The sequence below is a fragment of the Pteropus vampyrus genome, unplaced genomic scaffold (genome assembly GCF_000151845.1).
Source record: "Pteropus vampyrus isolate Shadow unplaced genomic scaffold, Pvam_2.0 Scaffold108, whole genome shotgun sequence".
In the NCBI taxonomy this organism is placed as follows: Eukaryota; Metazoa; Chordata; class Mammalia; order Chiroptera; family Pteropodidae; genus Pteropus; species Pteropus vampyrus.
Genome location: NW_011888889.1, coordinates 2,203,805 through 2,229,947, shown reverse-complemented (window position 1 = coordinate 2,229,947; position 26,143 = coordinate 2,203,805). Strand labels below are relative to the sequence as shown.

The following is a 26,143-nucleotide window of genomic DNA, read 5'->3' as shown; positions in this document are numbered from 1 at the left end:
TAAGATGAAGATAGATCTGGGGCCATGATTTTTTCAGATGCAGAAAGAAATTTTTTCTAACCATTCAAATGCTCACTGTTAAAGGTTTGCAACCAGGGGCATCAAATTGTTGATTTACAGGCTGTCACAGCTGCAAGGAATCATTACAGTCCAATTCTCTCATTTTACAGTAGGTAACAAATAAGGGAATTGATGCGCTCGAAGTTTCACAATGACTAAGATAACGCAGGGAATCCAGGGAATCCAGGAAAGAGGATGGAAATTAGTTCTATCTGTGACATCAAGCCTCTCCAGCCCCATCGCTAGGCTCTCACTACATCCTGTTGTTCTGATTAAGCAGAGAACTGCCTAAGTCACTGAGAGCAAATGTGTATCCTGGAAAAAAAAAAAATCATTCAGCACTTTCTTTGTCCCTCTTCTTTCCAGACCCCACATTTCCTATTCAGACAGCCCCTTCCCTGCCACTCAGCTCCATCTCTTGAGGGCTTTTCCTCCAAGTGCAAGTTCAGCATTTACAGCCTCTCTAGGTTCCCATGGCACAAATCTCCTCTTTCACTTTGGTTTCCACTACAGCCAGAAGTGGTGGACTGTGGCAACAGATTCCTCCTTGGACCTTTAGAATCACAAGGGACATAAGCAGGTTTTGCTTGAAATGCAGAATTTCTGCTAATCAGCTTATGGCTGGTTTGGCCACATGAATGATTCTTCTGTGCTACCTAATCCATCTCTGTAATTTCCTTTCCGGTGAGTATGTCAGTCTGTGTGTGTCTAGTGGTGCACGTGGCTGTGGGGTGGATAGGGGTGGGTTTATGTGTCGTTGCTGCTGTTTAGAAATGAGAATCATCCTCCCTTCTAATGGCCATTTAGCCACTCAGATTCAGTTTACGAACCTCGTCTCCCTACAAGGTTGTTGCTTTAACTGTAGGACTGCTTTATCTCCAAATGGCCTTGAATGTGGATCAAGCTAATAATATGAGAGAGAAAGAAAAACTATCCCTGTGCACCTTTATCTCAGATGTTAAGAATTACTGGAGTGCCTGACTGCTAACCAAGTGACAAAACCAGTTCACGGTGACACAAAAAATAAGAGAAAGGCTGTTAAATGTTTAAAGAGTCACTGCAATAAGATATCCTTCCCAACTGACTCCACCGTTGTAAATAGCGTCATTGTAAAAATACAATTTTAAAATTAAAAGACTATCTTATTTTGTTTTGGCATCAAAACATTTAACTGCATCTTTTTAATGCTGTGTGTAAGAAAATGGTTTACCTTCCAGCATTTTCTGCAGACTGTTTCTCATGACATGGATGTTCTCTATCCCAATAAACTGAAACTTGATGTTAGAATAATTGTCTTCGTTCTCATAGCCTTTCCCTGCAGCACGATTTGCCATGGCATTAAGCTGCAGGGGTCAGCAAAACAGAACAGTCACCAATTATATTCAGAACATGAAACGACCAAAACATTTTATGGATATCCATAAAAACATTCAAAATGATATGCAGAAATATAACATTTTTTAAATTACTGAAACATGTACTGAACTACGTAGTCTCAGACACACATGCTGAGCTTGTATTCAATGACATAAATTCATTGACGTGAGGAACATTTTCTGAGCTGGTAAGAAGCTTTCTGTGGATAAACCTTTCTGAAGATGTCTCTCACAGTTCCCTGACACAGATGTCAAAGTGAATACAGGATTCTGTGACAGCGACAGGTTGCCCAAATATAATACTAAACATTAAAACCTGTAGGTTGGCAGAAGAATGTCGGCAGACACGACTGTCGACATAAAGCTCTGTAAGTCAAATCATGATATCTTCCAGTATTATACTGCAATTAAGCACATCATCACATAGGAATGGTTGCCTCATTCTAAATTGCCTACGAGAATCCCCAAGACATCTAATTAAATCTTGAGCAGGAACCACTGAATACGATGAAGACAGGGTATGCAGATGATAAGTCTCCAGAGGCATGTCCTCCAGCTACCTTATTTAAATCTAGAGACCTCTTAGGGCTTTTTGATCATTTTCATTACCATCATTTTGTATACAAGAAGTGGGGGTTTCCTAGTGCAAATAAGTTCAATGATAATGAATTTTGAAGAAATTTATTAAATACAGGCTTTTGTCTCAGTCTTGTGTAACTAAAATCAAGAAGGGGAAAAGTCTTGCCTTAGCTAGGAAATATATAGACTTTTAGAATGAATAATTTATTGCTAATACGCCAGTCTTGCTGTTTGGCTAAGTGAGTAATCACAAACTAGAAAACAGTATTCACTGGCCATTCTTGTCCTCTGCCCACAGAGGGCTGGGGGCTCTCGCAGGCAGAGAACTGACACCGAGGAGCCACCACTGGAAAAATTACCAGAGGACGTTAATAAATATTTTTCAAAAAGCTAAGTTTAAAAAGCTAAATTAAGTTAGAAACATACATATTCTTTGACCCGGGTCTCCTACTTGTGAGAATCTGACACAATTAAAAGTGCCAGCACCTAAAGCTAGTTGTCCAAGAATGATGTTTATTGCAACTTTTTTTATACCAGTAAAAAAGTGGACACCTCTGAATCTCTCAATAGGGGTATGACTAGATAAATTATGATATATTCATACCATGTACTACTAAAAGTATCAAGAAAAAAATATATGTATATATATGGAGAGAGAGAGAAGCACAAGAGAGAGACTAACTTGGAATTGGCCCATGACTTGTTAAGTGATTAAGCTATAGAATAATATTCACACTATTATCCCATTTTTTCATAAAACAAACCAACCTACAGATATGCATTTATTTTTATGTGTGTTTTATTAAACAGAATAAAAATGTATGAATTTTTATCCAAGACTATGTGAATTTGGTGGGAGTTTCAGCAGAAAGAGAGGTGGCAAGTGGCAGGGGTACGCTTTATCAATAAAGTGTAGTATTTATCAATACTACTTCGGATATTCCTGTATTTACTGTTACAAAGAAAATATATCAGGCTCATGATTTAAATAATAGAAATAAAATGTATTAGAAGTGAAAAATAAGACATCTGAGTGCAGCCATTGCCATAGGGGCTCAGGCTGGCAGACACGTGATATTTTCACAGCCGTCCTGCCCCACGATTTAGCTCATGTGCCATTAGCTGGGGCACATTAGCCCCTCAGGACGCTGTTTCCAATTTACAAAAGATGATATTTTTCTCCCTGGAATGTTATGAGAATAAACGGTTTGGCCTTAATCAAGAAAAAATATAAAAATGTTATTTTTAAGACAACTTATTTTCATGCTTTAAAATATTTAAGTATTTTTAGGGGAAAATTTTTCTACAATTTAGACACTATTATAAGGAAATTTACTATTATAAAATATCACTGCTTTGTATAATTATTTTCCAAAGAAGTTACAAGCTTTTTACTAGGATACCTGCAAGCATCCTTCTGCTACATGAAGCTTAAGTTTATTCTCTATCTTAAATAATTCACGTAAAGCGAACACACCACATACCACAGAGATACTCTTGTTAAACAGTTCAATGAATAAAACTCATAATACTAGTACTATTATTATTTTAATCTATAAATAGGGTTCTGTCCACATTTTTTAAGTAGTTGGCTACTTATGACCTGGGAGAATTTATTGGTAGTCTTTAAAAGCAAGCAACACAAGATGGCCTCTTGAAAGTCAATGGTACTTCTCATTATGAACAGAAGGTGGCACTATTTAACCTACCATCCAAAGGGTACTTTCTCAAGGTTTCCACATATTTCACAGGGTCTATCGTGATAATGTGGCAAAAGCTGAACCCTCAAAGCAGGAAACACAGTTCTATAATAAATAAAATTCAAGAAGTAATAGTGTCCCTTATACAGACAAAACACTATTAGAAGTCTAATTTGGTCCCCTGTCCCTTTGGTTGAGAAGTCCATTTCACAACCAAAGGTAAAGCTTTTCATTTCAGCTCCCCAAAATTCCCAAATAGATAAAACAATGACGGTAACTGCACACTAGTTTCAATTTCCCTTAAGGAACACGACAGACAAATGAAAGTAGGATTAGAAAGAGTGCCCCATTTTCTAACCCAAGATGACTCTACTGTTGATAATCTCAGCACCTCTGAGTGCAGAAAAGCTTATAAATGAAATAAAAAGAACCCATTCATTTCTCATAAACTCTTCATGAACACCTAGTGTGTGCCAGACACTGAAGAAAATAAAATGATGAATAAGCTGTTCCTGAGGCCATAAGCTCATCACTGCATGTGTAAGGGAAAGCACTAGCACCAAATAAATAGTAATGGACAATGCCCACCAGGACTGGGCAAGAGCTGGGTGACTGGCTGGTAAGAGGCAGTGACAGGAGTTCCAGTCAGAAGCAGCCTCATGTGGCCTAGGGGATCAGGGGTAACGGTTCATGAAAGAAGGAGGACTTGAGATGGACTATAATAATCTGAAAAAATAGAGAGAGAAGGGCAGTCTAGATGAAACAGTGAGGAAGAGGAGAGGTGGACAGACAAAAATCAAAGGAGCAGGTGGGTACTGGAGAGCCAACCAGTGTGAACGGAGTAGAGGGTTCATGTATGGCGTCAGTAGCGCGAGAAGTTAAAAAATATTTAGGTTCCTCTACGAACAGGCTCCATTTAGAAGTTTAGACTTTCTCTGTGTCAGTTGAGAGCAACTGAAAGATTCTGAGCAGGTGTAATTGAAAAATTTGAAATTTAGTGTCCATAACTCCTAAGATCCACTGGAATGGGGTAGAGCATGGAAGCTCCACTGGCGGCTTGTTGGTCTTGCTTATGGCCAAATCCCACACCTCGATCTGGCACGTGACAGGCACTCAATGAAGATTTATTGACCAGCTGACCTATCAAACAAATGACTGAATAACGGAATGAAGGTTAAAGGTGAACAGGCCAAGAATGTTAAGAAATAGAGTCAGAGTCTTCCCTTAACCCTAAACCAATCGATCAGACATATAAAAACCATGAAAACACAGCCAATCTTGATATCAAGTTAAAGGTCAGCCTGGTCACTATCAAGCCCTAGAGTCTAAAATTTCAGCAGAGTACATTCTATACGTGAATGACGATGGGACCTGCTCTGATGTGGCTGGGAAATGAGAACACAAGTTGATCTTGGCAGAAGAGGATCGGCCCTATTGTAGCACAGAGTGTCAAAGAGTCCTCTTCTCTCCCTCCACCTGTAACTGGTGAATTAAATAACCTTAACTTGTGAAATCAACATGGAAATAGAGGATTTCATTTCTTGCAACTACTGTCTACAATGGTGCTGGTCAAAACCCTCCTTTCCTGCCCCCTAAGGACATCTTAGGCAGAACTAAAAGCTTTCAGATTACACTCAAATAGCAAATCATCATCTGGTTTAATTTAAAATTCCAATACCATATTTGATGCAAAATTATCTCTTTCTCTCATTACAGGCTATTTGGACTAGTGAGGGGTCTGCTCTGGTACTCCCTCCTTTTTACTCTTTCTTCTAGGCTCTATCTGGCTCTAGGTAGGAGGGATAAGAAAAGAGGTAAACATCTCTTTAAAAGGCTGGACAAGACTGCAATTCTCTCTCCATTTGTCGCCACCGATTTTTTGGTTAACACATATAGACCATCACTGCTCTCTCTAATGTTTTAAGTTTCTAAACGCTGAATCTCCTAAGGCATGTATGTGGGCTCTTGGGGGAGGAGGAACACAGCTCACTGACGTGGAAGATCCATCTTGGCTTGAGACTATCCAGTCCTCTCAGCTTCCCTTCCCAGCATACAACCCACAGTTACTTGCAGCTGGGAGCCTCCAGTGGGCAAGCACTCATAGGAGGGTATAGCTTCCTTCCTCAGTGTCCACCTGACCCACAGGAAATTCCTCTACCTTGTCCTGCCAAAGAGAGGGAGAACAGACTGCTCCGCTAACATCTCTCTCCAAGTCTTCTTCCCTTGCTCACTGCCAATGGTGGCCATCAGCAGGTTTGCTACACATCCTACTAAGAAATAAGGTCCTAGATGCTCCTCTTTCAGGTACCTCAATCTTTACAACTGATTATCTTAGATCCTCCCTCGCTCAATTCAGTGAGTAAAAACCACCTAATTACTGATTCCTGAAAAAGAAGAAAAACTTCCAATGTAACATACTATTACAGAACTAAAAAATTGATTACACGGTTAAATGAGAAGCAGTAACTGCAGAGCCGTTGGAAAAGGAGCACGAACAAAAGGCTGAGCATTGGCTGGGTCAGGAGCCTGCCTTACCCCACCTCTTCTCTTTACGGCTCCTCACTTCCTCCCACAGTTCTAGTGTCAGAGAACAGCTCAGAGCCGTTCTTGCTCTTCTGGCCCTGGCCTGATTCCAGGTGAGCCTGTGATTGGTTCTTTGGCTATGAGCCTCTAGCTTCACTGGGTATGTGCTTAGAAGGGATCAACCCTCCCAAGCCCAAGAGTGGACATAAGGACCCCCGGGAGATTTTTGTAAACAGACAGCACCATGGTCAAACAGAAGGAGAATGGGCTTTGGCTCAGATAAGCCTGGATTTGCATCTGGGCTCTGCCCTGAACTGTGTGACCCTGGAGGAATGATTTAACCTTTCTAAATCTAAGACCTTATCCATAAGAAGAAAAGAACATCTCCTAATTTGCAAGAATTAAAAGAGAAAGTACCTGGCATTTCTCCAAGTTCGACAAAGTCCCAGAACAAATTGATAGTCATGAATAAGGTTGAGATAAAATGAGATATCTCTCATTTTACCATCCAACAACTGTGGCACCAACATTATTTCATATCTTCTTAATGCACCAAATCCTAGTAGTAATATATGACCTAAAGCATATAGATTTTTTTGAATGGATATTCAATACACGCTGAGGACCTCACTGTCTTTACTCCCCAAGATTTTAATGTCAACAAGCAATTCAGAAGGCTTTCATCCAAACAAGCAGCATTTGGGGTGAGCCTTGTTCAAAGGACAAGAATGATCCAGGTTGCCTCCTAACCCTTCCTCTTTTTAATTAAAACTGTGAGCAAACCTGGGCAGTGCCCCAGTGGCTACTGCCCACCATCTATAACAAACATGAACTCGGTCTCCCGGCTACCAAGGAAGCCTAACGCACTCTGGAACAAAAATCAGCAGACATGATCTTTAAAAGAATGAAAGCTCTAAGCAAACAGTTTAAAACTCATGTGAACTGTGTGTGTGTGCATGGGTAAACACGAGATGAGGGCATCACTTGTACGAGACGCCAATTTTCTTTAACGGATGAAGATCGAACTTCTTATTGCTGAGAGTAAACACACTTAGTGCTAAATATACCCTTCAAATCAAATCCTTTGGATTAATTTATTTTAAATCTGGAATATGTCTGGCTCAACAACTGCCACATTTCCCAGAAGGCTTACATAACAGAGTTCACAGTTGGCTCACTGGCCCTGAAATTAGTAGGTGAATCTGTTTGCCTTTATTTAAATCTAAGAAAACAGCACAGGAGAAGGACATCCCAATTCAGTAAAATCCCTATCTTTCTTTCTTTTTCTTATCTTATCTTCAGTATGTGTGTCCAAGAAGCAGGCACCCACTAAGTCATTTCTTACTATTAGGAAATTCAGAACAGCTCCACTTGACTTACATAAACAGTACAACGAAGAGAAGGAAAAGTAGCCAAGGTTATAAAGAATCAGAAAGAAGAGTACAAATTGAAAGGGAACAGTAAAAGTCAGAGATTTTCTGGCTTCTTTCAGGTGAGAATCTTTAGCAGAGAAGCTGTTCCCCACCCCCAAGTCAGAAGCTCATACCTATATATTGTTCTTTGAGAATTTATCTATAAAGAAGGGAATCCTTTATATATAATCTGCTAGAATGTAGTCTAGCTGCAACATCTCTTTTGTCACATTGATCTAACTCCATGATTGATCAGCTAATGTGGCTTCTGAGAGTAACTCCATCCTCACTGACTCACCCACATCTAGCCCATAGCTGCACTTCTGTCAAAAGCAGAGGGAACTGTCAAGGGTATGATGAGTAAGGCACTGATCTTAGACTAAGAAAACATTAAATTAAGTGATCCAGATCATGAATCACAATATTTAAGGAAATGAGGCTCAGGGAAGCAGTGAAAATTGCCAGGGTCTGAGTGCCTACGCAATAGATAGTATTCAGTTATTATTTCTCACATTACCCATTAGCACAGGCTATGTCTATAATTACCTATTCTTAATATCACTATATACTTTTAAGTGACTTGGGCTGTTGGTCATACTTCCTTCATCTTGCTCTAATATTTCTTATGTCCTTATGTTCTTTTTTAAAATAGCTTCATTGACATATAATTCACATGACATACAAGTCATCCATTTAGTATACGATTTGTTGGTGTTTGGTTGTGCAACCATCACCACAATCTATTTTTAGAACATTTTAATCACCCCCAAAAGAAACTCTCTACCCATTAGCTGTCACTTCCCATTTCTTCTTGTTCCCTTATCCTTAGGCAACCACCAATCTACCGTCTGTCGCTATGGATTTGTCTATTCCAAACATTTCAAATAAATGGAATCATACAATACATGCCCTCTGTAACTGATTTCTTTCACTTAGCATAGCATGTTCGAGGCTTACCCATGTTGGAGCACACATCAGTACTTCATTCCTTTCTATAACCAAATAATATTCCATTGAATTGATACAGTACATTTGATTAAGCCATTCTCAGTTGGTGGACATTTAGTTGTTTCTTCTTTTGGGTTATTATTAATAAAGAATAAATATTCATGTGTAAGTTTTTGTGTGGACATATGTTTTCATTTCTCTTAAGTTAGGAGTGGAATTGCTGGGTCATGTTTAACATTTAAGGTCCTATGTTTAACTATGTTAACTATGTTTAACATTTAAGGTCCTTATACTCTTTTAACCTTTATATGATTAAAAAATTTTGGAACTAAAGTTTATAAAGTAAAGGTTTCTTAAAATCCTCCTATTACCCCACAGTTCAGTGTACATACCCTCAATTTTTTTTCAATGCATAGATAGAACCATATACGATTTTTAGAATATAATTATTATTGTACGAATGGGATGACATTATACATATTTTCTGTTTCTCACTCTTGTTGCTTAATAGTTGTATGGACCCCTTTCCATATCCATATGGAGAGAGAGAGCTGCATGTACCTCTCTCATCAGTCACGGGTCCAAGCACATTTTCATTATTGGCAAGAAATTACAATGCCAATTAAAGGCCATTTCACTCCGTCATCTAATTTTGTGCTATGTATTTCACGAACTTGTTGGTGCTTTTGTTTCCACATATTCACTGGCATATCCCCCTGAGGACTCGATTTGTTGACTGGTTTACACAAAAATGGGTCTAAACAGTGAAATGGGAAATCATATTGGACCTAATGCTAATTAGAGTTAAAATGTAAAGCTAAGAGAGACGTAAGTGTGAGATGGACTTGGTTTATCCCTTGATGACTAGATCTATCATTTCCTGTTGGTTGTTTTTTATAACATTAATATATGAGTACATGCATAATTATAATCTTTTCAAATAAGAAAGTTCTCTACCTCCCCACATCCTCCCTTCTCCACAGAATTTTAATAGATTGGTATTTATCCTTCCAGATCCTTTTCTATTTTAATAAAAATTTTTATGTCCTAGTTTTTATTTTTACAAAACAAAAGTGTATATATTATTTTGTGACTATTTTTTTCTCTCTATAATTCCCCCATATACACACTTTCCCCGCTGACCTATGGATGTTGCCGTTTTCCCTAAGAACTGAATCTCTGAAGGTGGGGTGTCTCCTCCTACATGCTCACAGCATGAACCTGGGGGCTGGCACACCTGGGGCCCGGCGCACCCGGGGCCTGGTGCACCCGGGGTATGGTCCGTGGTTCCACCTGGGGTGCGAACCCAGGACCTTCTGCGTGTAAAGCAGATGTGCTAACCGCTACACTATGGAGCCAACCATTTCATGACTATTTTTTAATTAACATTACAATTTGGAAATCCTTCCAAGTGATAGATAAAGATCACTTCAAGCTGAATTTGAAATAGTATAGCTGAACATCTCATGAAAATTGAACTGCAGGAGCTCCATAGTAAATTTTATATTGTTGAACAGAAAAGGTCATTTTAGAAACAAACCAAGAAAGAATTTGGTGCATTTAGGAGCGTGATCTCCAAAATTAAATCACATGCATTTGATGTGTGCGCTATGTACCCAGCAAATGCTTCAAGCAGGGGAAATATCTAAAGTACCTGACATAGCCAGGAACTTAGGACACCCAGGAAGCAGCCATGCAGGGCGTCCAAATGCTGACTCTGCAAAGAGGAATAGCCCCTTCGCAGATGAAGCAACCTGAGTGGGTGATGGCAGTCATTTAAAAGCTTTGCCTTGTGTACAATCTCATGATTCAGAGCTGCAAAGACATGTATCAGAATGGTGACACCTACTTTAGGTCGAGTGTCAACGACGTAGATGAAGTCGCTTCCTAGATTGGCTTTCCTGATGGCCTGGAGCATCTGCTCATCTTCCAGGCACCGGGCGCTGAAGCCTGACAGGGGCTGGCTGCTCCGGCAGATGGAGGCCTGAGGGGAGAAGCCGTGGAAACATAACGGTGTCAGACAACTGTACAACTAGACCCACCAGAGACCCGCTAGGCTATCTGCACAACAAGGAGCCCGTTGGTTCACTTATGCCCCACAATAGCTTATAAAAGTATCATGCTAATGACTTCTGGAAATCAAGGTTGGTTTCTTTCTAATTCAGGTCAAAGAAACCAACATATGGGCAGGCAGTGTGAAAAAGTACTCTGTGTAAGAAATTAGAATGTGTAAAAATGTTTGACTAGGATCCAAATTATGAAATTTAAAGCCATTTAAATAATCAAATTTCCTTTTACTGGTATTGCTCCATTTTCCTGCTGAAGGTAGAACTATAAAGTAAATAACTATTCTCTTAAATTTATAGGATACTACTAATAGCAAGACTATAGTAAAAAAAATTATTTTTTAATGTTTTCCATCATTTTTATTAGCATATTTAAAAACATCAGAAATACCAAAAAAAAAAAAAAAAACCTATTCTAATCCTAAATGGGGGAGCTTTCACTGTGATGAAAGCCCAGGCTGCTGCTGGCTTTGGTAGCTAAGGACAGCGGCACATACCCAGGCTGGCCCAAGTGTGTTAGAAGCAAGGGGTTTCTTTGAAATCAACCTGGTCTATTCTGCAACTTCCCTATTCTGGAATTCTAACAGGCTGTACTGTATTGTTAGACAATTAAACATTTCCCTGAGTTATTAATAGGCAAGTGTAGATGCAACCTCACAGCTATGAAACTTACACTTTTGTGGCAAGCTATTTTTTATGGATTTAGATTTTAATGTTTAAATTAAACTTAAAGCACCAAATATAACATAGGAATGACTCTTTCAAAGAATCTACACTGAGACTGTAAGTCCACTGTGCAAGAGGATGGAGGCAGCGCGGTCACTGAGGAGAAGAGCCCTCTTGCTCTCAGAAGGCTAAGCAGGGGCAACTTTTACTGAAAACAGTCACAGCACAGCCTGCTCAGGGCACCTGCACTGCAGGGCTCTATCCAGGAAAAGGAACCCCAGCTCTGAATCCAAGCACAGCTTAACTGTCCCTAAAGCTCAGCCCAGGACAAGTTAGCTGGAGTTTGAGTTTCTCCAGAAAAAGTGAGCTCTGGCACTCCTCATCAGAGAAGGTGGGGATGTTTCTCACTAACTATACCATCCTCCCTCAGGAACCAGGTCACCTCATCCTCTTAATACTACGAAGCCCGCCACCCTCAGTCGCTAACGGCTCTCACCCCATTCCTGAGCGCAGCCCTCACGTGGCCCTGCCTGGCATTCAGGGTGTTCCTCCCCTGGGCAGTGAGTACATGTAACTAGTAAACCTAGTGTCAGGTGCCATGTTTTCAGCCATCCCCAGTAATCTCGGAGCAGGAATCGTCACCAATACATTGAATAGGAAGCGATTAAAATACCATGTATGATAAAAGCTGACCAAAGGGAATTATGAACCATCGGCAGGGGCATTTATATCAAAGGACCCTCAACAGGACTTCCGGTTCACGCAGTGACGTTCATGTCAAGCTCCTCTTTAGTCTAATCGCCAGTTCCCACTACCCAAGGTTAACCAAGTCATATCACCATCAAAACCTTAACTGCCCCTTGGCAACAAAGTGATATGTGGGGAACGGTATTTTAACTAAGAAATGTCTTATTCTTATTCATAAGCATAAGTTCTATCAGGGTTGGAATACAGACTCTTAAGTCTAAAATGTCTAACAGCACAAAAGGGAAGGAAGATCAGCAAAGGTACGTGATCTGTATCTGTTCAAGCTTTACAGAAGCCGGCCTGGTTCGCGTGTGGGTTTTGCTGAGCAATCGCAGTGCGGACAGCAATGAAACGCTCTTTGCTGTTCACATGAATCCCATTCAACCCCAGAAATCCACCTTCGATAATATTTCCCTTTATAAAAATCTCGTCACATCAGAAGCATTTACATAATTAACCTTGATGGTAAAACCTAAATGTTGTCCTAAAACACAAATTCGATCATTATTCTACCTGCAGTGTAGATTTTAGTTCATGGGGGTGGGAGAGTGGATCACGCACCTTTAAGAATTTTCCTGGGGTGACAAGATGACTTAGCTAAAACTTGAAGTATTTTTTGCTTCGAAATTTTTAAATACAGGAAATCAATTATTTTAAATTGTAACTGATTGCTGTATGAGTTCATTTTCAGGCCTGGAGATCAAATAAAGAATAGCACATGAGGGCGGGAGTGAAGCAATGAGGGTCTGACACAGTAGATGAAGATGCTGGCCTCTGCAGTCTAATTGCTAAAAATTCGATCCTATACTGAGACATTACACACCTGCCCGTTATAATATTCACACTCACCAAAAAAACAAAACAAAACAAAACAAAACGAAAAAACAACGCCCCCCAAGCCTTCCTCAAGAATATCCAAGAATAGCAAAACAGAAGGAAAAGAAGTAGGATAGCCACCATGCTCACTTTCTAAATACCCAGCCTCCCCCACCTCTTAACAATAAAAGAATAAAGGTCCTCGCTCTCTTACTTCTTTATTGATGGATGCTACGAAAAAGGTAAATGCTGCTGGCATCCTAGTTTCAAGTACAACATCATTTTCTAACCATCATCATTTTTTAAAAAAGATTTACATCTTTCTTTGCCTCTCACCACTGCCCCAGTTCTGTAGAGGTTAAAATATGTTTGAAGTCAAACAATATAGGACGCTAATAATAAAATACTTGGCTTCTTCTGACCCTATTTCAGAGCAGTGAGTGTAACCAAAAATAAGATAATTTAAATCCTTTCAACTAACAGAACTTACACAGCTAAAGAAATATTTGCCTTCAAAGTAGGCAACACAGAAGGCTATGTGCTTACTCTGGTGAAGCTGGAAGTATTTTTGGAAGTCACTTAGAATCGGACACAGACCCTACCCTACTCCCTGCCTATAGGTGCAAGCATGATGGGCATACGAACTCACGCACACACCTGCAGCAATTGTTTACAGCCTCACTTGGCTTTGAATCCAAAACTATATTATCTATCTTGAAAACCAAACTTTTTCACTGGCTAACGTCAAATAACTTCTAAAGTGGGTGGCAAAGACCGTTCTTGTCTTCCCAAATTTGTTTTCTTATCCTCCACAGAAATAGAACCACAACTTTTAGTTGTTCGTGGGGTTACCCATAAAACTGTATCTTTTCACCTGCCCTGTGCAGTTGTGACCAATGGATGTGAACAGAAGTGTCACGTCGCAGTTCTGGAAACCTTCCTCAAAAAGCCGTGAGCGAGCGTACCCCTAGCCCTCCTCCACCTGCTGCTGTGTGGAGCTGGTACTAACGTCATCTCCTACACCATGTGATGAGGACCAAACCCTGGGATGGCAGACCAGACAGGTGCAAGGGGCTTCGGTCCCTGAGGGCTGATGGTGGAGAACCAGGATACCAGGCCTGGACTGCCCACCTCTGGAGTTTCGTACGAGAGAAAATATTCTATCCTATTTAAGTTGCTTTTGTTCTGTCAGTTACAGACAAACCTAATTCTAGATTTTACAAATAATATTTAAAAGATAAAACCCACTCTCCAAAAACAAAAATTTCTCATGCTGAAGATACTAAAAAAAAGGGCCATTTAAAAAAAAAACAAAAAACGATTAAGAAGCTGGCATGGATTGGCGGGGGGCGGGGGGAGGTTGTGGGGGGGGGGCATGTGGAGGCGCTTTTCTAAAATAGGCTTTGCAAAGGTACTCAGCACTGTTTGAACAAGTGTGGTGCCTCTCCAGGTGACTGACCACTTAGAAGAGGCCAACACTCACTTGGATGATTAAGTTTGGGTATTTTCTGATGCTGTTGCATTACTTTATTGTCAAATAAATGTGGACTGGCAACTCCTACACGAGATAGGGGTTCAAGCACAGCTGTGTTGTTTCATACCACTCACAGCAATATCCACGTACCTTTAAGAATTCAAACATACACGCACGGCAGCTGGCCACTAGAAAATGCCTGTTGATGATAAAAGAAGAAAAGCAAAGCATAAAACAAAAGCATGCCTTGGGACTTACGTCGTTATCTTTATAGTAGTAAGAAAGGGCAGGAAATCGCCGTCTGCTCCGGAATTTGGAACTTCCCACTATGATATGCGCTGTGGCTGATTTGGGAACGTACAGTTCAGTCGGGTAAGAATCACAAACCTGTCACAGAGAACACAAGGGGATTTTTAGGCAATCTAGTAATGCTTTGCGAACTTCCACAAGAAGTTCCATTCATCAGACTTACAAGTTGTATATTTGTTTCCTTAACCAAGTTACGGAGGAGGCTATTTTGAGGAAACGAAAAGAAATGAAGTGCTACTGATTCTATGAAATCATAGTAAAGAAAAGCAAAATAATCTTTAGCGTCCTGTCCTTATACACTGTCTCTTCTCTCTAAGGGCTGTTTGTGTGAGACAAGACAGTGACAAATGAGTATTTCTTTCATCAAAAAGGAAAAATTGCAATTCTGCATTTTGGCAGCTGAGAAAATTTTAGCTGCCTGTTTTGTTTGAAAGATGGCCTGATACTAGAAGACAACTTCTTAAAATGCAACCACCAGTAGTAAAGTCTTCAGGTCATCTTTCTGTCCCTGCACACAGTGTGTGTGCTTCTGCCTCTGAGCTGGCAGTAAAGCCAACGCCCTCCCTGGATACTCCACCCTGATCTTCCCAAATCCCATCCACTCTTCCAGGGCCAACCCCATTCCACCTCCTTCGGGAAGCCTCCACCCTGAGCTTCCGGCTCATGTAAATTTCTCCATCTGACTTCCTACCACACAATATAACAGCTTTATTTTTATTTCTTAAGTATCGATTTTTTAAGTGGTGAGAAATGATTTGCTCTCTTTGTGCATCCCAAGCAGTGGTTCCCACAGTGGAAACTCTGGTGCCTTAGAAAAATCTTGTGATATAGTCAGAAATCAGCTGTTTAGAACCTGGCTCCGATTTGCCAACTTCATCACCTTCTGCAAGTCAAAGTACACTAAGAATTTTGGTTTTCTGATTTCTAAAACTGATATAAAACAGAAATATCATCTCACAGGTTGATATAAAGATCAAATTAGATAACACTCAGGACAAAGGACTTTATAAACCACTAGGTCTGACAAAAATGTTAGTAGTAGCAATAGCAATATCAATTGATTGCTGCTCGACACATATTTTACTTTTAACATCAGCCAATCAATCTTTTTGCAATGTGAAGACGGTTTAGATGGTGGCTCTTTGGGCTTCACCAAACCATCTGTTACTTTCCTGGAAGTCAAGCATCTTCTTGGGCACTTCAAGAGGACTCCTCAAGCAGATGTAGCCACAGGGGAACTGCTTCGCCTGCATGTCCTCTGTCCATCACCCTTTCCACTCTGGAAAGATGAGACCAAAGGGGACAAAACCCACCCCATGCGAGATCCAAGCCTGCAAATCTCATTCTCATTGTTCCATGATGATGCCCTCCCTTGCCTGCTGTCACTGGCTTTGTCACCGGACTGGTGAACATCAAATAGGAGATAAAAGGGCCACAAAAGTGATGTTGCCAGCCCCAAAGTGCAATTTCTGTATTTCTCAAAGACATTTAAAGGAAGATTGCCAAAGACTTTAACATGGGCTCTGGCACTGACACTCTGGAGGAAAATCCCGTTCCAAGAACAGATGGCCCAGATCACTTGGCCCCAGAGAGCTTTTACCAGAATCACTGCCACAAGACATTATCCTTCCTTCCCCATGTGAATCTGGTGTCTGATCCTCTCTTCAGTCAGTCAGCTAGGACATTACTACACAGACCACACCTGCCTGTCTGAAGTTCAAGACATGTAGTCACTGTACCAGACTAAGAACATTTTCTTAAAATAATAGCTTTTACAAGGAAATTGGTAGGCTTTCAGTAAGTTGGGAATTACCTACTTTCTTCCTTATTACAACACCAAGGAATTTCAAAGTTATTTATGATTAAATAAGAAGGAAGTAATGGGTGAGCTTTCTTAACATGCTTATTACATACAGCCTTTTTAAAGAGCAAAGAGGTGAGCTAGTAACTCTGGAGCTCCTGCCAGGTTCTCCTGTGGCCTCCCAAGGCCAAAAGATGCCCAACTTGGCCCCCGTTGTTTGTGGCTCTTATGTATACATATCTGGTATGGCACCAAGAGAGAAGGGAAACAGCCAGAGCCCGCTCTGCTTGATGCTCTCAGCCCCAACCTATTCAGAGAACTCTTTCTTCACAAGGAAAGGGAAGGCCCCTTTGCCCTCTGATAGCACCTGAGCTCTCTCTCTCCACAGAGTAGGAAAAGGCACCCTCTGCGACTGTCATGAGCAGGGACCAAGAGCTCAACAACCCGACCCCAGGGAACAGGGGTCAGGCTCGCACCAGCTGTCATGGCCCTCCCTCAAGGAACACGTCAGTGCCAGGTGCAGGGACCCCTGCTTTCCCCAGAGCACGGGGTACAGGGGAAAAGATTCCAAGGGTCAGAGCTTAAACACAGGGCCTTCTGATAAGCATCTACATGGGAAGCATCTCTTCAGAATCTAAGAGATGCTGAAACATCTTTGGAGAATAGTCAGACTTATGGTGTCAGGTAAGTCGGATTTCAAGATACAACTTCTTAACAAAGCTAAAAAAGAAAAGTAAGTTCATCCTGCTTTCATGAAAGTAGACAGCACTTACAAACGGAAATTAAAATAACAAGCCTGGGTAGCATTGACTGCTGTCATTTTTGCAATAAGCTCAAGCAGTTATAGTCAAAATTCTGCCAATGAATAATGCACAGCACAGTGCAATTTATGCCATCAAATTCTGAAACTATTCGATGCACCTCGCAAAATTTTGTCTGGTTTAGAAAATCACTTAAGAAGATTAGGAGAGAATATAAGAAGTTCAGAAAAGTGAAAAATGTTTTTCTTTTGAATTTTCTTTACACTGACTGCATAAGCCAATGAAAGTGAATTAAATTATAATCATTTCTGCATATATTTTTTTTTATTAATAAGGAAACAATTTTCTTTGTTCTCCACTAAATAAATTAGCCTGCCTGGAGTGCTTGCATGTCTCGGTTGGCCTTGCCAAGTAAGAGGAATCTTTTTTCGTTAATTCTTTCACTCACTAAATAAGTTTTTATTGAATGCTTAGTTTGTGCCAGGCATTATGTTATATGCTATGGCAGTAATAAATACAAAAGAGCTGTTGGCCTCTACGACTTCAGATTCCTAGCACTACAGATCTTTGCTGACCTGGTTATAACCTTCCAGTAAATGTATTTTCCACTGCAGGACAAGATCCATCTAACATGGCATTCAAGGCATTTTAATCTGTATTTACTGAAGACCAACCATTCAACTAAACACTTCAAGATGAGAGTTAGCCGTCAAATACTGAGATATATCTACGTAGAAACTTTCTTCTTAAACATTTAGGACCTAAATTTTATTCAAGGAATTTATGATGTATTGAGGAAAAGAAAGGTATGTATGAGCAGCATAAAATGCTTTATATATAAATAATACATAACACATAAAACACAGCTGTAGAGAACTAAAATAAACATTTTTAAAAAATTACTGGTTTGAATTATACTTTAAATTTTATTCCAAGAGAAACAGATAAAAATTTTAACCTAGTAATGTATGTTAATTATTTTATTTAAATAAAGATAATTCCAAGAGTTAAGCACAAAAGGAAATCTTAGTTTGGAGAGTTAGATTACCATTCACTGTATCTTATAAATAGGGATAATACTAATAATTGAGATATTGATGATGATGATAATAATTAGCCTGCCCAAGATCACATGAATAAAAAATGGCAGAACTGGTTGTAAACTTAAGTTTTTATACTCTATGTATGGTGTTATTTTCCCCACAGGCAATAGCTTCCTCTCCATAAGATGACACCATCGGCCCCACTTATCTCAAAATTTATGAGAATAACTCTTGTAAAAGAAATAAAAAGTAAATGTTTTCTTAACCATGAGGTTAAAAGCCAAAGTAATAAAGGCATAACCTTCTCAATTGGCTATTAGAAATTTTTTGAAAGAACCAACTTTTATTAAATTTCTAAATTGGTAATAAATAAGGATATATCATCTTTCTCCCTGTTTCAATGATATTTGCAAAATCATAAAATTCCCTAGGTTTTCACCTTTTCTATTTCAACACTATTTGTGAATTCTTGGTTTTGGTTTGCTGTGTTACTTTTGAAAAGAAATGCTGCATAACTCATGTTTTGCAGTCTCTACAGTGTAGGACTTAGGTGACTAAATATTGAGTCATGTTTGTGTGGTACTAATTCTAGAAGAAAAACTCATCGAAAATAGGAAAAACCTATGTTCCCAAGAAAATATTATTCCACAAGATTTTCTTCCTCACCCAAGGGTGGGTCATATATTTTTTAAAAAAGGATATCCGATTCCAACTTTCTTTACTAACCTTGGGTTTTCCTTCTTTTAATTTCAAAGCTAAAAAATCACTGCACCGGGTGGCTTCAGTGTGAGAACAAACTATCTGATTCCATTAGTCAGATATTTTATAATGATTGAGACAAAAAGGACTCAAATGTCTACTAACAGTGTAAGATTATGGTTGTTAGACTTAAGTGTAATTATGAAGAATATTCAGTATCATAAAAGCATCTATTCTATTACAAATAATCCGTAAATTTGAAATATTCAGAAGAATAATGTGGAAAGACCTGACCTATAGGATATCAAGATTTATTACAATGCTATAACCATAACTAGTAAAAATGTAGTTATAGAAATTATATAGTGTCAAATTGTATTGTTAGCAAATATACTAGAATTTTTTAAAAAACAATATACTAAAACTTAAAACAAATAGGAAAGATTGACAACTTGAAAGTTCTAAGGATAAAGGTACCCTAGGAACAGTATATCAATACCTCCTGAGTGGAGATATTTGCAACACGTATAAATGATAACGGAGTATGTAAAATATATAAGGAACTTCTAAAAATCAACAGGAAAAAGAAAACCTTATAGAAAAAAATAGGCAATTCATAGAAGAGTCATCCTGAATTGCCAATGAACACAAACTCAAACTTGCTAGTGATGAAAGTGATGCAAATAAAACCACACCGAGACCCATTTCACACTAATAAAATTAGCAGTTTTTCAAATTTAACTGTATGGTTAGTAAATTCACATGGTTGTGAACATGAGTAATCTCAATGACTAATAGTTGAGAATACTGAAGTATATTATGGTACATTCATTTGATGAAATGTTATCTGGTCAGTTAACTGACTGATATGAACACTGTGTTACAATGAGCAATACAGAAAATCCTTATGGTAAGATGAAGAAAATAATAAGGATTCAAAATATGTGACCAGATATGGTTAATTAACAGGAGATATAAATGGTCGATCAGCACATATAAAGCTACAAATCAAGAAATCAAAGCATGCATATTAAATTTTAACGAGAAATCCCATGTCTCACTATCAAACTGTCAAAGACTTTTTTTAAAAAAATGAACTCTTGACTGGTAAGGGTAACAGGAATCAAACATTCTCATACACAACTGCTGAGAATTTATATGAACTGCTACAATCTTTCTGCAATCATTTTTGACAATATTTCCAAAAATTTGTGTCAAACTTTTGACATAGAAGTTCCACCTTTAGGAACCTGTCTTTAAAATAAAAAATTTTAACGTGAGCAAAGGTATAGGTACCAGGATGTTCTCACTGTTATTTAAAATAATGAAAGATAACAATAATCTAAATGTCTAAAAACTGGAGATTAGGTAGACAATATGACATAGCCATATTATGTAATATATAATGTTTTAAATAATATAAAATATATTTATTGACAGGAAAATACAATATGCTATGTGAAGAAAGGCAGAAAAGGTATATGTAGTATGATTCCATTTTTGTTACACATATTTGAACAGTTCCTCCTGTATATTTTCTAACTTTAAATAATAAAATGCATTACTTACATAAGAAAAAGTTATTAAACTACACAGATAAGAAAAAATCTGAAGGAAAATTTTAAAACCTAGTAAGAATGTTAGGACAATGAGATGGTGATTTTTTTTTCCTTTTGTCTCACTTATGTAAATTCTCTGCAATGTTCTTACTTTTATTACTTAAAATATTTTAAAAGTTAATGAGGAAACCAACACTAACTTGTAAGCTCATCATTAGGGAGAATATGGGATTAATTCGGCCACTCCTTTTCCCTTCCTCTCCATATTCCTTTCCACAAGTGTAGACACATTTCTCCACATTTCTCTAGGGAAGCCTCTTGGTGACCTTGTGTACCAATCAAGAGTTCAGTGAGTACAGAGAGGAGCTTGTGCCAAACTGCCATCAGCGTCTCTGTGACTTCCCCACTAATCACTCGCTGTACTATAAAAAGACTTGATGGGAGAAGAGGGCCTGGCCGGCTCTCTCACCAACTGCTTGGCTGTGAGGTCTGTTGATGGGCTTGTGTGGATTTCCATTTCCTCAGCCATGAGAGGAAGAGTGTGGAGGGGATGGTCTCTAAGCTCCCCTTGGTCAAACTCTCTAATTCCAGAAGCTAAGAAATATAGCCAGCAATAACCGAGAGAGACTTAGAAATCCATATATTTGCATCTATAAAGAGCTATAAAAACTTAAGGAGATCAAGCAGAAGTCATGCTCAGCTGTGTGAAATCATGATTTCATTTGGATTAAATATCTGGCTTTCACTCAATGCCTCCACTTACTCTGTAGTCTCTATTCACATCACTGAGCTGCCAATAATCATTTGGGAGGCCCATGCGCTTGTATTCATCACTGAGATCAATCAGCATCCAGCCCTGTTCTCTTTCTTCTTTATCCAGCTTGGGGTTGAATGAAAAGCAGTATAACTCTTCATATTTCACTGCAAGAAAAAGCAGAATAAGTCTAATCAAGCTCAGTCAAAGCCAGAACCAAATCACCCCAAAACAACTCTGTCTGGGCTGGAACACACCAAGAGGCTAGTCCTGCTCCTCACCCCTTTGAAGTTCCCAGAAGCACCCCATCTCTATGGGTAGGATTGCCCACAAAGACCTTACGACAGCTGGACTCGACTTTGCAGGAGCTACTTTCGTTTTATAAACAAGGCCTTCTCCATTTTGTGCTTTTTTTTTTTTTAATGCTTTTGAAAGCAGATATATTTTCCAGATCACATGAAATATGGAGCATAAATATTAATTAAGAATGTTTGCATTCATTAGATATCAAGAATTCAATCTGTTTGCATCTATTGAGTGTGGATTTGGGAAGATCTCTGGGAGGTGGACAGAGGCCCATGTCACTGCTACATTTTGGTGCTTACAGTATTAAGAAAGAAAATAGCTGGAAAAGCAACAGAATATATCTAAGTGTTTGTACTGAAAATATCTGAACTTTTAATGACTACATAAATGTCATAATTTGTACTATTCATACAATATTTATAGGATTCATGAAAAAATATCCATTCACACTGCCTGGTCACATGGGGCAAGTTGAAGGATATATGTGAAAGTCTTCTTTAAACTCTGCCAGGATATCTTTTATTTATGTATCGCTTTTTATGCTTATGAAGCCAGACCCATTAGCCCACCACCCGCAACAAGATGTAAGATTTGGTTTCCTTGCTCTGGTTTTCTTTGTTGCGGGAAGCATCTGGGCCAGAGCTGTCCAACAGAAATACAATCATACATGTCACTTAACATGTCTTTGTAGCCATATTAAAAAACTAAAAAGAAACAATAAAAGTTTATTAATATACTTTATGTAACCCAATATATCCTAAATATTTTCATGTCAGCATGCACATAATATAAAACTTATTCATCGATATTTTATATATGTTGTTTTGTACTGTCTCTGAAATTCCATGTGTATTTCACATTTACCAGCACATCTTAGTTCATTCTAGCCACACTTTAAACTCTCAACAACCACATGTGGCCAGTGGCTAACATACTGGATAGTAAAGATCTAAGCACGTCTGGTGCTAATAGATTGTGGCTGATAGTTCGCTGAACCCTTATTTCATCCCAGATTCTTTCTAATTAAAAGTACTGATCCATCTAGTAGGCACCATGACGGACCTCGTTTTACAAAGGAGAAATCTGAGGCAAAGGGAAGTTGAAGAATGTCCCCAGGGTCACACAGCTGATAAATGGGAGTCTGGATTTCAATCAGGCAGTCTGGCTGTACAGGATACACACATACTGCTCTTCTGAGGCAAGTCCTCTCTCCTTCCCAGATGGACCACTTTTGTACCTTTTCTCTCCTTGTTCTATCCTCCTAATTTTCCTGCTTTTTGCCAACAGATTTCTTTTTCCTCACAATTTTTTTTAGGTCCCCACATTTATTCCTTAATCTGCTGATGGCATTCAGCACGGACAATTTAATGCTTGTGAATGTATCTATCTGGAGGCCCTGTAAAGAATCTCACCAGTGACCAGCAAAAGGCCACAGTAACACACAGGCAGCCTGAGATCAAAACTCAGTTTCCAGTGATTACTACTGAGATGACTCACTTACAAGAAGGAAGATAAGGATCATAACTTGAAGTACCAGACTTTTTCATTATATGTGAAGTATGAAGACTGTGGTATATCAGTGAGATAAGCTACATTCTATTTCAGTCTCTCTTGATGTCATATTTCTTAACTTCAAAATTTAGAACACTGATGATTTCAGCAAATAAGGAAATACACATAAACAGGTACATGCACAAACACAGAGTAGACACTTTCAGTAAAAAGTGTTTCTTGTTATCTTAGCTAATTGAGCAGATGGCGTATAAAATTGAGATTCTGTTCTGGGAACAGCTGCCTTGACACTGACACATCTTTTCTATCTCTAAGTACCAATTTCATGACTCAGGCTTCTGATATCATGTTAACCGCAAAGGCAATTTGTTTAAGATGCCAAAAGTATTTCCTGAGAAAGCCTCAGTTCCCTCCGTGAAAGAAAAGCTAATGAACATGGAATAATAATGAAAGTAAAGTTCCCTTTGTTAAATATTTACAAATAGGTTTAAAGGAAGAAGAATAATTACTTTCTATGACTACTGAGTTTCCTGTGTATGGGCTCATGCTTATTGTCATTGGGAAGAGGCAAGGAAATTACTCAAATTAAAGCAAGAATAATTTATATAACAGGCATTAAGATGATCCCTTGAATTGGGAGACATTAGAATGGGTAGCCACTGAAATTATGAAATATTTTCTTTCAATTATTTTTAAAGAAAAGGGTGATCAACCATACCCTCAGCCCAATTTAAGTAAAGTTGTACTTGAGGGCAGAGAAAACTACATTTTTGTCTGTCAGTGCTCAGTCTTGTTAGTGTGGGCAAGCTTCTAACCCAGAAGCTAGCCCAGGAGAAGCCTATAGCCGAGACCTGCCTACTCAGAGAAACTAAAAAGCCACATGAACATAGACATCAATTTTACTGAATATTTCCCATTCGCCATGTTCTGTTCCCCTCCCCTGCATCTCCTATAAAACACCTAGCAGAATTTTCAGTAATTGTCAGGAAGATAAGTTAAAAACAATAAAAGTAGGGCTAGAGAAATCTCTAGTCTTTACAGAATCTGAACTGAGAGAAAATGTCTGTCTGTGTTAGGAAGGTCAAAGCCCTCGTTTGTCACCCACTCTTAAAACAGATGTGTTAAATACTTCACTGGCTTTTCACATCACAAAGATGGGCCATCACAGTCAACATAAAACACCTTTAGCGGTTCGCGACTGCACGTTTCAACAGGAGGAGCGCTGAAGGTCTCACCCCCAAGAGCTCCTCCAATAAGAAGCAAATATTCAACACGCCATGCACTGGGGAAGTACACTAAATGCGTACCTCTAATTTAAAAAAAAAAAATTTTTTTCAAAAAAAGTTAAGTGGAAATCATTCCAGTATTTACTTTATTGACCTACTTAAATCATATAATTGCTAAACAAAAGTAGACTTGAAGGTTTTTCTATCTGTTCAGAAAGAAAAATGACAATTTCTAAAATACCGCATTAAATTAAGGAGTAGCACTTCGGCTACGTTTCTAGGAAAGCCAGTGTCTCAGAACTGAGCAGACAGCACAAGCTCAACCCAAGCATCGAGAAGCATGTTTTGATGACTTTATTTTATTTTAGCACTGTCGATCACCGTGTGCTCCTCCTTAACACAGGGAAGCATGTGTCACTTCAATTGTTTCAATACGTATTGCTCTCATCAGCTCTATGACTCTCAGATAACCCCACTTCCTAATTCATGAAGAAGGGTTACGCCATCAAGCAAAAAATCTTTCAACTGGGAACCACCAAGCCCACAAATGAGCCTGCCTCTGTACACCACCTCTGCTCCCTTGCTCCTGTAAAAAAGGAAAGGGTGTTCATTTTACCAAACAAGATAGCGACTGAGTAAAACGAAGCAATCAGGGAAGAAAGAAAATTAACCCAGCTTGTTTCCCAGGTATCAGGAGAAAGGTCACAAAAACCGAATGTTTAGGGGGAAAAAAGATGGGGGGATTCTTTCTCATTATAGACTGAGAGAAACCAAAGGTAATTTAATATTAAAATCAAAAGTACTTTAAAAATCAAAAGGAAACTTGTAACAACCAATGTAAAACCTGAGTAATACAATTATATTATTGATTGTTTCCCTTACACGATTTTTTTTAAAAACCTAAAGGAAAAACAAATACAAATCAACATCAGCAGAGTGTGAAGGGTGGGGAGAGAAAGGAAGTGTCATTACAAGGACACAAAATGTGGCATTTTTTAGAACCAAAAGTAACAGTTGAAAGCTAAATTGCTCCAAACCTTCTATTTAATTCAGGCAACTTAAAATAAATGAACTTGAAAACCATTTGAAAAGGGTTGAAAAGGTAACACAGCTATATTGGATTTTGCACAGATAAAAATAATGAGAGCTTCCTGTCTATTTTCAACGAACGAGTGCTCAAATTAAACATTAGGATCGTGGAAGCTAATGCTTCATAAAAAGGGCTACTGGACCCAGAGATTATTATCATAAATAAAAAGGAAATTACCCACTGTAAAAACAGCTGAAGTAGCGATGACTTAGACAAGAACTGTAAAGAGTTAAATTAAACAAATGATGCTACATCAATTATGGGATTTTAAAAATCATAATGAATAGCAGAAGAATTGTAGACTAAGATGAGCTGAAAAAATATTTTAGTAAAAATGGGAAAATAAACAAAACAGATGGTTAAATGTTAAGGACCCAGAAACACTACAGAGGGAAAGATAATTGATACAAAAATAAACAGCAGGAGGCAATTTAGAGGGAGGAGAAAAGAGAAACCATGGGAAAAATGAAAGCCCTCTGAGAAATAGAGGTCTTATAATCATTAAAATGTATATCGTTATTAGTACATCTTTATTAGTACATTAGATTTATGGGGTTAGCTTATTTTCTCATTTGGGCCACACCATTATTTTAACCTAAATTATTTCTTTACTTGGAATTAAGGAGCTCATTGAATTTGGCTATCTTATTTTTTTACTGGGCTCTTTATAGTCCATGACAAATTCTTACCAATCTTAATTCAGACAAAAGGCAAAC

General features: G+C 38.6%; 1 protein-coding gene across 1 annotated transcript in view; it reads right to left on the bottom strand.

The window, feature by feature from the left end:
* Nucleotides 1-26,143, bottom strand: part of MTMR7 (myotubularin related protein 7) — a 93,361-nt gene that overhangs the window by 30,494 nt on the left and 36,724 nt on the right. The window contains exons 4-7 of the mRNA XM_023533685.1: nt 21,303-21,460; nt 14,626-14,754; nt 10,448-10,582; nt 1,271-1,403 (exon numbers count right to left, since the gene is read on the bottom strand). Of these exons, the coding sequence (XP_023389453.1) occupies nt 1,271-1,403; nt 10,448-10,582; nt 14,626-14,754; nt 21,303-21,460 (555 nt within the window). The remainder of the gene's footprint in view (nt 1-1,270; nt 1,404-10,447; nt 10,583-14,625; nt 14,755-21,302; nt 21,461-26,143) is intronic.